The 19,283-nt window shown below is 37.1% G+C and overlaps 1 protein-coding gene across 1 annotated transcript in view; it reads left to right on the forward strand.

Moving 5' to 3' along the window:
* LOC103804360 (nebulette-like) overlaps positions 1 to 18,849 on the forward strand; it is a gene marked incomplete at both ends in the record, with an annotated part of 19,829 nt that extends 980 nt beyond the window's left edge. Inside the window, 4 exons of the mRNA XM_009076971.1 lie at positions 1,402 to 1,512; positions 8,397 to 8,507; positions 16,536 to 16,637; positions 18,723 to 18,849. Coding sequence (XP_009075219.1) covers positions 1,402 to 1,512; positions 8,397 to 8,507; positions 16,536 to 16,637; positions 18,723 to 18,849 — 451 coding nt within the window. The remainder of the gene's footprint in view (positions 1 to 1,401; positions 1,513 to 8,396; positions 8,508 to 16,535; positions 16,638 to 18,722) is intronic.
* Between the last annotated feature and the right edge of the window lie 434 nt (positions 18,850 to 19,283).

The following is a 19,283-nucleotide window of genomic DNA, read 5'->3' on the forward strand; positions in this document are numbered from 1 at the left end:
CTGTCCTCCTTCAGCAAGGGGTCTGGAGCAGGCCTCAAATCAATGGGTTGCCTGAGCACTTGCATGCATTTTTTGTGCTATCTGTATCATAAAATATTATGATAAATAACATCCCAGTATCCCAGTCTGAAGTTTTGTAATTCTGATGCACAACGGTTTGCTATGTGGTTCCATTCAGTATAAATGCCTCTAATGAATATTTTTGTTGTATTTATCTTCCTATTTTCTCAGAAAGAGTGGCATGTCCCAAGGGGAGTAAACTAAAACTGCGCTTTATAAGAGACAAACTATTGTAGCTTACAAAAGCATAATATAGAATATTTATATAATTCATCTGCCTGATTCCTAAGAAAAGCTTCTAATTATTCGTCAAAGATTGAGAGATATAAAGATGCTTTGCAATTTTTAAACCCTGCATATTTTATATTACCACACTCTTGAGCACTCTGATCATTGCAGCGTTACCTGAAGCCAATGAGGTGATGGATGGTTTATCTTGTAAATTACTGACCTCTAGTGTCCCATAACCTGTTTTTGCAAAACTCAAACACTATAATTCTTAACGGCATGTCTACATGCAGTGGAGAAGAGCCTTCTGTTTTGGGAAAAAGCAACAAATGTTACAGCAAATTGTTTACATATGTGCATACAGACACACACATATATATCTAAAAATATAATACATATGGGAAACTAGCCTCTAATGAACAAGTATATATTGCAGAGTAAATTAATGAGATTAGACAGTATAATTAAAGATTTTTTTGGGTGTTTATAATTACTTTCACTGCAGTACTTGATATTATTGTTTTATGAATTTGAAAAACTTAGATCTGAAGCAAAAGCCTCCCAGATTTTGAACTATTATTCTGGTCTCTATCATAAAACCCTTTTGTGAGAAATTGATAGTGCTGAACACTGAAGAAAATACAGGATAAATAAAAAGCAATTTAAAAAGGAGTCTGTAATATGTGAAGATTAAGTAGAAATGCTAACTTGGGTGTTCCTGTCCTTTCCAGCTACATTCATTTGCTGCTACTTATTAATCAGTAAAATATTTTTTATTGGCCTCTCATTGCTCCCATTGTGCAAGACTCAGGAAAAGAGAATGAAAAAAATAATTTTTGTTTTCGAAAATGATTTGAGAAAAGGTAGAAAAATAACTGCCTTGTTTACCTTTTTCTATACTTCCCCCTAATTATTGACTTTAATTGGAGTTTTCATTGCTTTGTGACTTAGACATGTCCATCTAAAGTAGTATTTAAAGATGTATTTGCTTGAAAGCTAATGGCCTTAAACTTTTCCCATTCTAATGATCTATGTATTTTACTAAAAAAATTAGGTACTATGTTTACTGCATCTTACTTTTTGCATTATATGTCACCTTTTTCTGCCCTCTAGGTGAAGTATAAAGGAGCTGCTAAGAAAGACCTTCCCAACTCTCTTTATCAGCAGATGTCATCCACAACTGACAGTGTATTTGCAAAAGAATTAATGCAGCTTCAGAGCCAGGTACAATTTATGAATAGCAAAAATGATTTTTAGATTGTGTGACAGAATATGTCCAATTTGAACAATGTATTTGAGTGGACATTTGATTGCCTGCTGGATTTATTTGGGTGAATTTATCATCTGGGGTTGATCACAGTAACTTCTTAACTTCAAGAGCTACTCACTTTTAAAGTGTTGGCAATCTCACTTGTTTTTTTATTAAATATTCACTTGAAAGCTGCTAGTGAATTCATCAATCCAGTGAAATCCATTGGAAATCTATGAATGCAATAAGGAATTATTGAATTCAGTGGCATTACACTGTGCTTATAGAATAGATGAATCTTATATAACAGCTATTTCAAATTGGGTGTTGTATTAGCTATAGAAAATGCTTGATGCTGAAGGTAAAAGAAAAAACCCCCACAACTTTAATGACTTTTAAAGGCACTTACTGGTAGCAGTAAATGTATTTCTGATGGTCTACATACTACTACTCACGAGAAATGTTATACAATTAAAAAGATGAAATCAAGTATATTGAACATAACGTAAAGCATGTAAACAACCAGTAAAAGACTAAATTCCAGTTCATTGGCCTGCAGGGACTTAAAAATATAATCCCCTAGATGTAGGCAGGTGACCCTTCACTTCCATTGATCTCAGTGAAATTGTGTTAAGTATGTGTAATATGAATGAAGTTACAGATTTTCATTATTACTCATGAGAATTACTGCTGATAGATAGTCATGGCTTTCTGTCCACCAAGGATTTCCACATTTTTCTTGTTCTTTTCTTTCTCCTGTCTTTAAGATAATAACTACATGTAGCTTAATGCAGCCAGTGTGTGAAGTGAACATGCTCCTAAATCCATAATATTGATCCTATCTCAATATGCATTCTTCTAATGCAGTGATATTTTTACAGACAAAGGGAAATATTCATTACAAAAGAAAGGACTGAAATATCAGGACAGCTTGTGGAGAAATGTTTTGATATAAAACAGTGTGTTACTCTAATCTATATTTAGCACTTATAATAACATAAAGTATATTTTAGGTTTCATAGTTTGAAATGGAACATATATACACTCAAAGCAGCACAGTAGCTGAAATGTCATTAATATGACATTTCATTGTAAAGTGAGTGATTAGAGGAATTACAGTAGAAATAAATTGGGAATTAAACTTGTATAACATTTTAAAACCATTAGCTTGATTTATAAAACATTAGTTAACTCTTTTGCTACAGATTTACTCCTGGATTAATTCCAAATTATTACATTCTACATTAGTTTATGCAAATGAGGTTGATTAACATTGGTGATGTGGCAGAAAAGATGAATAACTGAAAATAAAAATGAAACCATTGATTCATCAAAGAAAACCCCCCTTTTAAGGAAAAATGCATTTTAATTTGATAGTTTTTGTAGGTTTTCTTCAATCATCCAACAGTCACAGAGAAACAAATATGCATATAGGGTGAGTTATATTTAAGCAGAAAATTTTTCCTATAAAATTCATAGCATCCCCTTGGGAATGGATGCATTATAAATCATAACCTACCATAAAACTTAAAGATATGCTGACACATTTTTCCAACTTGTGGTTACTGTTGCAGTGGACCTGAATTTAATGCTACTTTGAGAGAGATCTCAGGGGATTTTCTAGCGAAAATCTTCTCCACAGTATTCAAATCTAATCCATATTGTGCCTATCATTGCGGTACCTAAGTAGCTAATACAAGGATTTCAGATTTCAACTGGGTCAGAATATGTCAGAGGAGGTTTCAGCTGCATCTATTTAGCTGAGATTGTGAATTTCCATCACTTCAGGGGGAGACCATGGATATGCCATAGGAAGGAAAGAGGACAGCACCAGCTAGCCATTGTGCCAAAACTCCTGCAAAAAGGCTGCTGCAAGCTTAGAACCTGCAGTCTGGTTCTCAGTTATTGAAAGATGATTTCAAACAGCTGCTGACTTCCTGAGAGCTAGAAAATACTGGTACATGTCCTCCTCCCCATCCATGTTAGAACAAATGAGAACCTTTGTGTGCTGGTTTGAGCTGGAGTAGAGTTAACTTTCTTCATAGAGGCTAGTATGAGGCTGTGTTTGGGTTTTGTGCAGAACACAGAGTTGATAATGCAGAGATGTTTTTGTTATTGCTGAGCAGAGCTCACACAGAGTCAAGGCCTTTGCTGCTTTCCATACTGCCACGCTGGCAAGGAAGTTGGGGGTGCATGGGAGATTGGGAGGAGACACAGTTGGAACAGGTGACCCAAACTGACCAAAGGGATATTCCATACCATAGGACATCATGCTCAGTGTATAAGGTGGGAGGAAGAAGGAGGAAGGGGGGACATCTGGAGTGATGGCGTCTGTCTTCCCAAGGAACCGTTACGCGTGATGGGCCCTGCTCTCCTGGAGATGCTGAACACCTCCTGTCTGTGGGAAGCAGTGAATTAATTCCTTGTTTTGCTTTGCTTGTGTGTGCAGCTTTTGCTTTCTCTATTAAACTGTCTATATCTCAACCCATGAGTTTTTGTAGCTTTTACCCTTCTAATTTGCTCCCCCATCCCATTGGTGGGGGCGAGAGTGCGAGGCTGTGTGGTTCTTGGCTGCTGCTGGGGTTAAACCACGACACTTTGGCTCCCTTTTCCTGCTCCTTGGATGCAATGCTGGGCTTGCATGCTCTTACAGCCAGATCAAGAAGGAGTTTTCTCGCCCTGTGGTATGATGTTCTTGGCAGGATCCATAGCTCCATCTGCCAGGCAGGTGTATTGGGACTAGAGTATCATGGTGTGGAAGAAAGAGAGCGATTGACTCTCCACTGCTGCCTATGGGCACAAGGCTGGTGTGCCTCTGCTGGGGGATGTCCTGACACAGCTGTGTCCTCAGCAAATGGTCTCTCCCATCATTTGATGTTTGCTCCTGAAGTGCTGCTGCACTGCTGCTGCCCAGCAGCTCTTATCTTCAGCCTACCTAGATGTAGTCCAGTTGAGTAATTCATCATTGTTTAGGAGCTTGGAGACAACTAGGCAGAATTTTCTGCATTGCACAAGTTATTTCCCATCTACAGCTGCCCTTCACTGTCTCCTCCAGAGTGAACAGACTGCCACAGCACCATTGACCATGTTTGCATGCTTCAAGTCACATGCCAATTGTCGTTAACTTCAGCAGAACCAGGACCTCTTTCTGTCACCCATGCAATGTCAGCACTGACACATGGATCTTGCCATAGTGGAGTGTCCAGCACCCTGAAAATTGTGTTTCTCTTCCTGTGGAGCTTTTTCCTTGCATTGGCTGTATTGATTCATGCTCAATTCCCTCTTCAAGATACTCAGGAAAGGCTGAAACATGGCCAACTCTGCTGGCTTTTGCGTGACACCCACATTTGCTCTTTTGTGGTTTTTGTAGAACTGGCACGAAGATGGAAATAAATACCCATAGAGAAGGACATCTATGTCACAAAAAAATCGTGACACTGTTTCTGAGAAAAAACGTTTCAGGAGAATGAAAAAGAATTTTCATGGCCCCACATAGTTGGGTGGCTTATATCCATTTCATTTTTTCCTCTACAGAGAAAATTTGACTGTTGTCCTCTGAGTAGTTTTCTTGATGGTGAGCAACCAGCTTTGCTTCCCTCTCTGTCTCTAGTCATAACTGTCCCCAATGTAGAGCTTCACCCTCCTTACCAGTTTACAAATCTCTCACCAATTTCCCTGTTCTCTGCAATGAGAAAAAGAATTTGATGAGAATGGTCTAGGCAGGGAGTTTTCATTTTTATTTTCCTGAGAAGAAATGGACATATTTTGGAAAAATTGCAATTTTCCTGTAGGAAATGTTTCTTAAGGAAAATTTCTGATTGTTGCTAGCTCTGTGCCAAGTCTTTTTGTTTTCTGAAGACCAGTATACTGAATTCTTCCTTACGAAGAGCAATATTTTTTGTAATAGGGTGTCACAAACAATGATAAAGGTATTTAAAATTGCTTGAAGGGGAAACAATATTGAGAAAAAGTAAGCGTTTCATCACTTTATTTCTGCCATAAGAAGCAATTGCACTGTATTTCCTCTTATCTGAAAGGAATAATCTAAAGCAAACTGAAGGCAGTTTAATTTTATCCTTTGCACAGGGCAATATCTCAAAGAGTAACTATATGTCAATGCTCAACAGTATTTTCTCTTTGGTTTTAAAGCTGATGTTCCAAGTGAATCTTAAGCAGTATTTTGAACTTCCAGAGAAAGTTTCATCATCTTTTTTTACTACAATTAAATTTTTATGGTCATTTAGAATCTTATAACATGATCAGACTGTTTTCTGCAATATTTTTTTTATTTATTTTATTTCTGGCGTGAAATGCCATGTTCAAGATTCCCTCTGTTTCATGGTGGTAGGTATTAGTCTCCAGGACTTCTATACTTCAGTTTTACACAAATACATTGGATAATCTAATTCTCTAAGGAGAGATTAAAATGACATTTTCTGTATTCTTGAACAGTTTCTCCTACAAAATTCTACTTTGTGGATTTTAATTTCAGAGTTCAGTTTACTGACCATAAAGGGACCTATAAAAATGTAATAGTATTTAAAGTGTGCCAAAACAGAGGGTCAGTCAGAGATAAGTTAAAAGAGCACAAAGACTTCCTTAATGCAGCTTCCTATTGACACTCTGGTGTACAAGATAGATAAGAAAAATAAAAAATGAGTACTTACAAATTAGTTCAGTCTGAAGTCATACTTACTTAAATAATTGCCTTGTATTTCTCAAGTTAGCAAATGGTGCCACTACAGGGTAGAGGTTATGTCAGTGACCTGTAATACTTGATCTTTCTGTAGAGTAGTTTCATATGTATATGATAAAGAAAATTCAGTTTAGCCAAAACTTGAAAATTAACATGAGAAATAAATGTACACATGCTAACCTGTGAAATAATGGTTCTAAGAATACTGATGAATTAATAATAATAATAATAAAAAATTATTTTATGCTTCCTTGGAACTGGTTTACAAACCTGGGAATAGTTCTACACTAAACTGCGCAGAACTAAACTAGACAGTCATTGAACAGCTCCTGTGATTGCTTCATGATTCCTTAAGTGGGTTAATAAGGATATTGTGAAAATATAGGAAGCACATAGATGCCAAAGAGCAAGTGAAATATTGCTACATTAAGCTAAAGAAAAGGTCATCTTTTCCCAAGATAGTGGATACTTAGTTGTAATTTCTGTTAATTTTCTCACATTGGGAGTTGATGTGCTATTGCTTTTTGGTGTCTTGGTTATGTAGCCCATTTGGCAAGACAAAAATAGAGATATTGAACCAGCAGAGTGGCAATGTAATGAAATATCTGTAAATGAGTAGATTTTGGAAGTAACAGTATGGGTCTGCTTTTCAGAATGGTGTTAAGTGGGTAACATCTTAAAAATGACACTGTAAGAAAGAAGTAGCTAAAGAGCTTTTGTGGCATATGTTTATATAATAATTACATTTTGCAGGGAATCATTTGTTAGTGATGCTTCAGCCTTGTTAAAGATTATGTGTTTTTCATTTGCAAAATGTGACCAGTGTAGGCAGGTTATGGAGTATTTTTCTTTCAGTTGAAGTTGTGTTTGTTTCCCCAGATGCCTGATCATGTTGCACTGTATAAGGAGGTGGCACATTTTAAGTTTCCTGATTTGATACTTTCAATCACATCGCAGCAGTGCAAAAATACCTCTCGTTTTTGTTTAAATCTCTCCACCTATATATCATTTTGTAATCTGAGATAGTCAGGGCAGATCCTAACACACTAACAACATATTTCCTTGGGCACCCTGCTCTGTGACACAGATGCAATCTTCCTGCTTTAGACACAAATATACAATATTTTCTCTCAGTTCTAGTATCCTGTTCTAAAAGAGTCCCAATCACCACAGCTGGGAGTTCCCATCTCAAAACTTCCACAGTATTCTTTTACTGCTATCAAGGGTTTTAGTTTCAATCCTCCTCCTCCTGATCAGCTTTCAATCTTATTTAGTATTTGCTATTTTATTGGGGATTATTTTAATGCTTGTTCATGAGAGCTTTTAGAAAATGAATTTTCTTGATGCTTTGCTGCTTTTTAGGCATCAAAACCTGCTGAATTTCCTTAATGTAAGCCTAAAAGCTTCTGACAAGGATAAGTGCAAGATCAGCTTTTTAGGCAGTTTTAGTATATGTGTGTGTGTATGTGTAAGTATAACACAGTACAATGAAAGCTGGATGAGTGCCCAACATTGAGCTCCATTCCTATTATATAAATAAATTTGTTTATAAACTCACAATTCAATTCCATTTTCCTTTACCGTGGTGGCAGTTGAATATAAATATTATTTTTCTTTGTGAACCTGGGGGCTAGTCAAAATGCATATTGTGCTTGTAGTTTCCTAACAGTGGAATAAATAGAAGTTTGGGCTATGAGTATTTCATGTAAAACTATTTGTTTATGATGAATGCATAAATTTATGGTTTGGTTTTTTTTTTTTCTGAAAATAGGGAGGAAAAGCCCTCTGGAATAGTTACATAGCTGATAAACTGAAGAGTGTTTTGAGAAAAAAACCCACACTTATGCATATGCTTTTCCCTGGGCTGTCTTCTCACCTTGTTAAGCTTAATTTTCTGTTTCTGTATATTACTTTTTCTTCCCCCTGTCTACTCATTCCTCTGTTGCAATAACAGATGCAGAGCAATCTCTCTGCTGGCTCTGCCTCCTATGTCTCTGTGTTGGGTGGAAGCTGTTCTCGTTTCAGGGCTCTGGGTCATTAAGGAGCTTAATTATTTATTGTTTCTTCCTGAATACAGGCACACTAAGACATTAGGTTTAACCCAGCTGATGTTATTATACCTGCTCTGCTCAGGTCTCTAAAGTATAATGTTGCTCTTTTCAGGTTCTCTATAAACAAAAACATGATGCTGAGAGAGGAATCTCAGATTATGCCCATATGAAGGAGCCTCCAGATGTTAAGCATGCCATGGAAGTCAGTAAACACCAGAGCAATGTAAGTACTGCCCCACCTGAAATGAGTTTCCTTGTTTTGGGGAGATACATCTGTTCCATCTAACGGAAATGAATTGGGCATGGAATTTTTTCATATTTCATTAGTTGGTATTTTTTCCCATTCTTTTCTGTGAAGTAATTTGGGACATAATGTGTGTATAAAATATGCTGTGAGTAACCCTATGTGACCTTTATTCTGAACTGCAGTGGAAAGCAGTTGTGACTGTTTATCAATAGTATTTGTTATTAAGTGCTATCACTTTGAAATAAAATTGCAAACGCAGATTTTCTGGATTCACTTGTACTTTAAAAGTATCTAAAGCTCTTTGTTTACATGAACACCAGCTTTGTTTCAGTGTCTTACACTATTAATACTTGGACAGTCCTTCAGGGATGCTCTGCAGAGGAGACTTTTATGCACATACATATCTTTGTTCTCATCTCATGAGCACACATCAAGTGAGTTTAAAAGAACTTAATAGGCTAATTTATTTACTTATATTTTACAGAATCTGAACCATAGAGTTCAGTTTGATGCTTGACACTGGTTTATAACTGACCAAAGTATTTGTAGTTTGACCAAAGTTCTTATCATTTTAGTTAGATAACTTACAAATAATTTAGAGTACTAAGCAATATTTTGAAAGTTGGTTGCTTTTTTCCCCTGCTGCTTGTAATCTTCTTTAAGTTCTGTAGATTTTCACAATATAAAGAGCCTAATAATAGTTTTTACAATTTTTATTAGAATCAAGCCAGGTTTGATTTCATGGTTAAACTAGCTCAGTGTGTACCATTGCTTTGGGTAGATATGCTACCCAGATTGGTGTTGTGAATGATACAAACATAACTTTGAAGAAAAATGAGGGTTAGTTTTAGGTTTTATAAAGGCTTACTTTTGAGAAAAGTAAATTCTAGGAGAAGATTGGCTAAAATATTTGAAAGGGTAGACAAAGCTCTTAAGATCAGCTGAGGTGAATACCTTGAAAGTTATGATCCTTTTTCAGTCTTGTTAGGTAACCAAGTCTAGTCAGGCAAGTATGTTGTTTTACAATTCTTGTTTCTTAGTAAATGGGGTATCTACTTGCTGCTCACCCAGTCTTGTAAGGTAACCAAGTCTAGTCAGGCAACTATGTTGTTTTACAATTCTTGTTTCTTGGTAAATGGGGTATCTACTTGCTGCTCACTATGTAGAAAATGAAACTTGGGCATTCAGTTTGAAATTTCCTATATTTACCTTATCTTCCCTCCTGACAGTGTAACAAACATTCTTAGGTTATGTAGGCTGAAAACTAAATGTCAGTGTTAGATGGATGTCTGTGTGTGCAGAATCTTGACAGCTGGCTGCTGATTAAAAGGCTGCTGGAAAACTTCAGGGAAGCATTATGTTTGAAGAATAACTTTTTTCTTCTGCTGGGAAATACCTGCCCTGGAACTCCCAGCAGTAATTTGCAACCTGCCTTGATTAGAGAATTCCCTCTTCCTGTCAAACTCTGTCGTCTCTGCTGTTGGAAGCATCAGGATGTCACACTAACAGAGTGTAGGAGCTGAGAACTCCAATGTCTCTCCCCATAAGCAAGAGGGTTTTTTACCTAGCAGTAAGAATAATAATGTTCTAAAGAAGGAAATAATGTTCTAAAAGAGAGATGTAGGAAGGAAATAATGTTCTAAAAGAGAGATGGGAATCCCTCTCAGAGAGGTGGTGGGACCAGGATGAATATGAGATGAGTTCCTGTATCAAATTCATCATGGTTTGAGGATTAGTATGCTAGTGCAAAACCCATTCCCCTTCTACAGCTGCACATCACCTGCTAACAGAATTAGGGAGAGCAGGGTACAGATGTGAGGGTAAACGAAATTCAGTTGTTTCATCTTCTTCTTTCACCCTTAAAGCAAAAAAAAAAAAAAAAAAAAGTTTCACCCTTAAAGCAGAAAAAAAAAAAAAAAGGAAATGAAGCAAACATAGGAGGGAAGAATATTTTGATAAATGAGAACTTATAACAGCATGTTAAAAACACTGAAAAAAATATGAAGAAAATTATTTTTATCTGGAGCAAAAATCAAATAAACCCTCCATATCCAACCTAAAACTCTAAGCAGTGAGTTGACTCTGTTTAAGAACAGATTCTTTCTGGTTGCTCATGAATAGCTGCAGTGCAATGGGGACATGTCTTTATCACACATAAAGGAGCAGGTTATGTAAGTCCAGTTATTGTTCAGTGGAGCTCCACAGCTCCTGTGGGTGATCACTGAGCACCACAGGGAATAGCTGTGGATTTCTTGTTTTGTTAGTACAGGTTTAATTAAGAGCCACCTGAGTTTTCTTCTTTGAGTCAGAGCATGGAACAGTCAGCATCCCAAATGTGGAGCATTTGTCTTTCAGAACTATTTCAGGCTATCTCTGTAATCACAGCTTTGAAAGTGCAGGGAAAAAGGAAGGAAGCTACTGGGGGACCAGAATAACAAAGCTCTTTTATCCACCACTCAGTAGTTTACCTGTGGGAGCAGAATGCCTGTTTACCTACAATGTTTTGCCAACTCAATTCAACCTTTACATGGAGGGCTTGCATCTAATAGGATTAGGGTGTGTTTAAGACTATTTACTCAGCCTTAAAATAAGGCTGACATTTATACTCAACTCTTTGAAATGTGCAATTTCCTTTAAAAATTAAAACTGTATTCAACTTACAATACATTTGTGCTGACATTTTCAAACTGTCATGTGCTGTAAGCTTTCACACCACTTTGAATATCATTAACATGCTCTCTAAGTGTGGGCAGAATCTGTGTAACAGGGAAATACTGTAAAATATCCTGTACAATGTGATCAGGTCTAAGAAAATAATTTTTCTCTTCTTCATACTTAGACTGAAGAAAATTGCTCTCAAAAGCACAAAAGTGACTTTTTTAATTGTAGGAAATGTACTTGAAAAAGAATTTAAATACTACATAATGCTTGAACAAAAGCATGTTTATCCAAACCAGACTACTTTTCTCTATGAATTGTGTTTGTGTTTTGTGAAGTGAATGTTAATGATGTGACTTTGGCACACAAAGGCATTTATGGATGAGTCAAGTAGGGACCATCAGCCTACTTTATGTCTGTGCTTAGCTGGTGCCATTTAGCTCATCTGGAAGTTTCCAAACTTGGGACCAAAACTAGGTTGTGGCCCTTAGAAAACCATCAGGTCACAAAATAGTGGTTTTCCTTATGTGTAGCTGAGAATCACACTGATAGAAGAATGTAAATTGAACAGTGAAATGACATCACAGCTATGTTTCCAGAGCAATGAAACCATTTGCCACATTGTTCCTAAGTGGCAGCTGCCCATAGCGTTTGATGAAGGTACTCAAAGCTGTGGATAAAGGTTTTGTCTGTTCCATGACCCAGTCCATCACTGGGCATTATAAATAACAAAACAATGTTAAATATTTGTACACCGATTTAAGTGTTCTACTTGGTCAAAATTACTGATTCTCCTCACAGCACTGTATGGTATGAAATAAGAAAGTGATGTTCTGGTTTTAAAAATAAGAAAACTGCAATAGACACATCTATGGACATTTCAAAGGCAGTTCACATATTTGAGATTGCAGCTCTGGTATCTTTTCTCTTATGTTTATGTACAAAACAGTGCTGCTTTTAAAAGCTTAGTTGACAGTTGGGCAAAATTTTGGTGTATATGTATACACTTTGCACACCACATGATGTCAGTAGTGGTAATTTCTAATGTTTCACCCACCATCCAAATTTGAATATTTAAGAAGTCGTTATTGTTTTAGGAATAAGTATTTTTCATGGTCAGGATATTTTGCAGTCAGAATCCACACAATAAAAAGTATGATCTTTCTGATAAGATCAAATCAACAGATCCTAAACCTGATATGCTTAACCCCCATGAATAACATACCTGAATGTTGATGTTTGTTTTAATGCAGATCATGTTAAAATCAGGCTTCTCCTGGCTCTCTGTTCAGCATCTGCATTAGAAAAATCACCTTTCACTGACTAACTTTCTGCTGACAGTGGTTGTCAACAGTGGGTCCCCCTGGACCACTTCCAACTGGTGCTGAAAATGATGTGTTTACTCCTGATGTAATTGGGACCAATCAATTTTCAAGCCCATTACTGGAAAGGATGACTGCATCAATCTATAATGGGCCAGAAAATGTGTTTGTCTCTTTTACACGAGCCGGGAAACAGTTTTCAACACCATTTGAGTGGGAATCAGAAAAGCTGTTGCCAATGATGATTGCCACCAGCTAGTCATTTTCTTAGTGTTGATGGACCCCAAAGTGCAGATGGGAGAAAAGGGTGCAGAGACACAGCTGACAGGCCATTAGTTAATGGACTTACAGCTCTTAGAAAGTCCTAAGCAGGGACAAACCATGAAGAGACAAATTCTTGTGCAGACAGGTGTGCCCAGCTTCTTGCTGACTTCTGTGTGTGCATCTTAAGAGGAGGAGAAAATGTGTTCATAGCTGCTTGTGCATATTTTAATAGTTTATTACCTATAACTTGGAATAGTTTTGGAAACGGAATAGGCAAGAAGGTAAAAGATTACAGGAAAGGTCTGAATCTCTTAGTCCCAGGTTTGCTTGGGTCACCATGTAGAAGTTTCCATTTGTTGATTGACAGCCTGAGGTGTTTTGCAGCATTGTTAGAAATCTGTTTACTCTATGGCATTGAGGTGCATTCCAGTGCACTGGCACCACCATGAAAGATGAAGCATCTTCCAGACCCTGAGCTGCAGTAAACAGACCAGCATGTTTATCCTCAGTGAAGCATCTTCCAGACCCTTAGCTGGAGTAAACAGACCAGCATGTTTATCCTCAGTGGATCTTACTCCTTTTTATAAGAGCTGGAGTTTTGGCCCTATTAAAATCAGTCTACTAATAATGAGAAGTCCCTGAATATTTTCCATGCTTTACTAAAATTAGTTGCAATTCAGGGTATATAGTCATGTTTTGGATTTAATACGAGAAATGTTTTGTTTGGGTTATTGTTTCTTAAAAATATTCAACAATGTAACCAGGGATTTAATACGAGGAATGTTTTGTTTGGGTTATTGGTTCTTAAAAATATTCAACAATGTAACCACTTTTTATTATGATTTCAAATGAGGGTAGGAAACCACTTTAAATGTAGTTGGCATGTGTAATTTACTATTTTCGACTTCAAAACTAGAGATGGCACTATTTTTTGTTTTTTAGTCCCTGCTTCTTTCTCACTTGAACTTCAACACTAGAGATGGCACTAGTTTTTGGTTTTTAGTCCCTGCTTCTTTCTCACTTGCATTTCCCAATCATCTGCTCTAACTTCCAGTTAGGTCTTTCATTGCTGCTCTAAAGTTGTCAGGATCTCAGTTACTTTTTCCTATGCAAAAACCAGTTTGAGCAGATTTCTGCTAAACCTGTGTTACTCATAAAGAGGAACAATTCTTGAGCCTTTGGCAATGTTTTTTGGTAGAGCTTGAGCAACCCTTTGAATTGAGGGTTGAGAAAGGGCATCGTGTAGTGCCTGGAGGAGATCTGAAATAGTCAGGGTTTGAGCCTCTTGTTAAGGGGCTGAATCAACTCAGGAGAAAAGATAGCCCCTACCCTGGGTGCTTCTGCTGTTTCTTTTGTTGCTTGACCAGGCTTTGTTTTCTCTTCTCCTTTCATAGGCTGCTTCACTTTCCATCTTCTTGATGCCCATGGGTGCAGACACCAAGCTGGTTGCTTTGCCCTGTCTACATCTGTTCCTCTGCTTTCTCAGAATAGCTCTGGTTTTACTGTTCTAACATAGCACTATTAAAAACCAGAATCACTAGATGGAGCAGAATAGCAGCTGTGTAATAGAGGCCAGCAGAGTGTCCCAATGGGAAAGGGTCAGCATCCAGGGATTGAGGTTATTCAGGAAATGGGAAACATATTTTTTCTTTCTTTGGCCTATCTCTGACAAACTACTGTTCTGCTGCATAACATTTTTATTCTCACCGGAGTATGACAAGCTGCAGAATGGAGCAAATATATATTGCAGACATTTGTAAAATGCTAGATGACTTTTCCTCAGACATAAGTAATAGGTATACTGGTTTAGGTGCAGGAAGAATAATAATTCACTCAGGGAGAGCTATAGCAATTGGCCTTGCATCTAATATAATTGGAAATGGTGAAATATAAAGGACTGTCACTGTCTTATTTCTCCCCCGCCCCTTTTCCCCTGAAATTAACCACAATCCATTATTTCATGTACTATATGATCATGTCATTTGGGAGCAATAAGTGACCACATTTCCTCAACTTTATCACCACTGTTCTTGATTCTCTGATGTTGAATTCACTACATTCCTAATTTCTATTTTGAGCACATATGCTGGCCTTTAATTTGCAATTTACATGGATGATAGGGTGCTCTTCAGAAACCTGTTTCTGCCACATTTGTGGTTTTCACCTCACCTCATGTGGTCATTAGGATGAACAGCATATAATTAACTAAATTCATGTGAAGTCCTGAATTGCAAATGCTTCTCTGTACATCCAGTTTCTTAAAAATTAGAGGAAATCTGAATGTATCCAAAACTAAACTTACAGTGCTTTAAACCAACTGTAAGAATCAACTTTTGTTTTCTAGGTAGGTGATATTTTAGTCTGTATTCATCCAACCTATTTATTTGTTTACTTTATCAGTCATTACACTTGTGTGTCACTCATGGTAGGTTAAAAATTATAAGATTTATTTGTGGGCAGGCAGTCAACTGTGAAGCCTCTTCAGCTTGCCTACTTAGCTGAAGCCATATGGGCACAAAATTACTTTCCTGTTGCATGTAAAATATTTGCCAAAAACTGAGAGTTTTTTTCTTTCCTTTTGGAATAACATTTCTACAAATTATATTTGTTGTTGACTGCTGCAGTTTATGGGCTTGTTGCATTGTACCTAGAGTGAAACTTTACATTGGAAATAGGAGTGGAGGTTATAAGGAGAAGCTTCAAGCTGAGGACTTTCTTGTTGGTGAAATACTATTTTGAGAGGTTGATTAACTTTATGAAACAACAGAAGAAAATACGAAAGATTTTCCAGTAAAGGAAGAATTATTCTGGTACTTTCTGTTTCCTATAAATTTTATTTTATGTTCACTAACTTTTGCCTGAAACTTCAGTTTGTCAGACACTTTTCAATACCAGGGACGATATTCTTAATCATTCAAAATAATTGAGTAAGACAGCCCCTGGAAATTGGCTTAGATTGACACATGCTTCAGCAAGAAAAACGTTTACAAACCCTGAAGATGGAAAAGAAAGATAACTTGTGGAGCTCTGTAATGTCCCTGAGGTCTCTGCTGGTTCTGTGATTACTTTGCTAAATGGAGAATGTTTGGACTCTCCTACCTGTGGTTTAGCCTTCTGGCCAAAGTATCCTGAGCCCATTCATTATAGTAGTGGCTTTTGCACAAACAGAAGGATTCAGTCTTGTACTCCACATGCTGGAACACTCAGCCTTCTTGTTCCTGTGATTGTGTAAAGGAGGAGATAAGTGGCGTTGTGGGGATGCTGAGGTGGAGTTGTATCATTGAATTACATACCAGCTACATGGCTGCCTGCTACTGAGAAAGACATTTGCTGTGGTAGAGTGGCAGTTTCTGTTAAGTGTAGCTGCAATCTGCTAGACTGCAGTGCTCAGTATCAGATAGGAGGTTAGTTTATATTAAAAAAAGGCATAACATAGAAGAAAAAATGGTGTACTTCCACTGAAATTTAATGATAAAACCTAATATTTGGGTCTTTGCAGTGCTTTTATTTTCTACTATGCTTCTAGGCAGAATCATTTTTCATTTTCATACTGTACTTTATGCTTCTGAATTTCTTCCTTATCCTGTTAACCTGTGTGTGGATCTTACTAAATAATCCCTGTCAAGCAGAACTGTGTTGGAATAAATTAGGCAGAGTTCTATTGAATTTGATGGCTGAGTTGATAGGTCATTCAAAGCTTATTTATAAACTTCAAATATTTTTGTTTATTTTAAACAAAACTGGTTTTTTTGTTTGACAGGTATCCTATAAGAAGGATGTGCAAGATACTCATAGGTACACTGAAGTGCTGAACAGGCCAGACATAAAGATGGCAACTGGGATAACAAAGATAATAAGTGATGTATGTTCTCCTTTTACTCTATTTGTATTTTTAGACGTTATTTTATATATTCCAATTTCAATCAGATTTTTTTGTGGAATACTGCGGAAATTCTCCAATGTCTTGAGCAGAAAACCTGCAACCCCAAATCTGATATGGAGGTTTGATTAGGTTGGATATTAGGAACAGATTTTTTACAGAGAGAGTGCTCAGGCATTGGAATGTGCTGCCCAGGGAGGTGGTGGATTCACCATCCCTGGAGGTTTTCAAGCTGAGACTGGATGTGGCACTTAGTGCCATGGGCTAGTAACCACAGTAGGGTTGGACTCAGTGATCTTTGAGGTTTCTTCCAATCAGGTTGATTCTATGATTAAAAAAACCCCAAACCCAACAAAAATATGCCTGGTCTTGCCTGGTATCTTAGAAAGTTATGGTTTTATTCTTTTCTTATGTTGACAGTATGATCTTTGCAATTATTGGAAATTGATCTAACGACAATGTTAAACTCACTAAAGTCGGCTTCAGTTCAGCTTTATTCAGGATAACCAGTCACAAAATAAGTCATATGCTGGTATGCTCTACTGAACTTCATAAGACTTACCAAACCTTTTTTCACTTTGTCCAATCAGGTTGATTCTATGATTAAAAAAACCCCAAACCCAACAAAAATATGCCTGGTCTTGCCTGGTATCTTAGAAAGTTATGGTTTTATTCTTTTCTTATGTTGACAGTATGATCTTTGCAATTATTGGAAATTGATCTAACGACAATGTTAAACTCACTAAAGTCCGCTTCAGTTCAGCTTTATTCATGATAACCAGTCACAAAATAAGTCATATGCTGGTATGCTATACTGAACTTCATAAGACTTACCAAACCTTTTTTCAGTTTGGAACACGAGAAGCATCCCAGGACTCCCCTTCCTCCTCCCATCTCAGCCTTACTGTCCACCTGAGAGCTGTGCAAAACTCTGCTTCGTGCATGGGGTCTCTCCCCCCTGAAATCCCCTCTCAAATTCTTTGCCCTCCCCCTGTGATACTGACTAATGGACAGGTGAAGGAGGAGTTCGAGGAGTCGTAGTGTGTGATGCAGGTTAATATTTAATTGTAGACAAGTCAAACAATATATATATTACAAGGTCTGTGCCAAGATTTTAAGTAACTGATAATGATAATAATTAAATGTGAGATTGAGTATAAGGCACCTATGGAAAAGCAGTTTTAAGGGGTCTGAGATTCCCTTTTTAATATTTAGGATTTTTTGAAAACCAAGAACTTCTCTTTAGTGTTATGCTCAACAAACAAATTTACTAATTGCTGTTCAAGCTCTCTCAGAGTGGCTTTGGGACTTCTATTTCTCCCAGTCTGTTGTTGTGATGTGTCCTTGCTGATTCACAGTGCCTGAGTAATGCAGGAAGTCTATTTTAGGCAACGGGTAATTTAGTTTGTGGTCTTGCAAAGCACCTATTGTTGATTCATCTGTGCTCTTTTCTAAAGCATTGTGGGGAAAAATTGAGGCAATTTGCATGGGAGGCAAGTCAGCTGGGAAGATCAAGTAACATCAACCTTCTGGGACTAATTCCACTCTGTTATACCAGTGCAATCTCACTGACATCCAGCAAGATTGCAGTGGTAAAACTGAGAGTGGAATTTGACCTTACATTTCAAAAAAAAGCTGCCCCTTAGTCTAGTTTTATTTCAAGACTACTTTCAGCTGCTACAAATAATCTTACGTTAACTATAGACCCTGTTGTAAGAAATGCTGAGCCACTGTAATGTTAACTACAGACCTTGTTGTAAGAAATGCTGAGCCACTGTAACTCATTCTACCTTGGTTGGGAGAACAGTATTTCTCAGGCTTAAGCTATGCATTTGGTTAAAGTTGGATTTTGTGAATGCTGTGCATTGTGTTTTACAGTAAGTAAATATTGTGTTGTTAAGGAGCTGAACCCTGAGAAGGGCTTTAGTCAGAGCTGATCACAACAGTGGTGCCAATGTGGATCATTAAGACATTTTCTACGAGCTTGAACACTTACATTTCTGTTAATAAAACAAAACAGAACAATTTAATAGTGATTGATTGCTTTTTTTTTTTTGTTGTTTTAAGGCTGAGTACAAGAAAGGAAGGGGAGAGATGAATAAGGAGACTGCAGTGCTTGGAAGACCAGATTTTGAACATGCTAAAGGGGTTTCAAAACTTTTCAGCCAAGTAAGATTCTCCATCATTTTACAAAGTCAGTTACAATGACTTCATTCAGATATCTCATTCCTGGTAATGCAAAAAAATATTTAGATTTTTAGATGATTATCTCTAATTGCCTGAAGATTATGTTCTCAAACTTTTCATATAGTATTGCAATGATTGGCAAATTTAGGATTCTTAGGGAACTGAATATACATTTTTATGCAAAAATACAATGAACTTTGACTGTTGTAACTCGTCTCTTGTGGAGATCATGTATATTTATATAGATTATCTAGGATTTCTAAAATATTAGCTGTATGTAATTTAGAGGCAAATTTTGCTACTCATTCAGTTGGAGTGGAACCTTACCCCGTGATTAATCCCACTGAAGTAACTGAGGTCTTTTGTGTAACTGCTTGCTAATGTGAGTAATGGGATCTGAATTTGGCCTGACATGTAAACCACCCGGCTTCCCTCCCCCGA

The sequence above is a fragment of the Acanthisitta chloris genome, unplaced genomic scaffold (genome assembly GCF_000695815.1).
Source record: "Acanthisitta chloris isolate BGI_N310 unplaced genomic scaffold, ASM69581v1 scaffold6096, whole genome shotgun sequence".
NCBI classification, from domain to species: Eukaryota; Metazoa; Chordata; class Aves; order Passeriformes; family Acanthisittidae; genus Acanthisitta; species Acanthisitta chloris.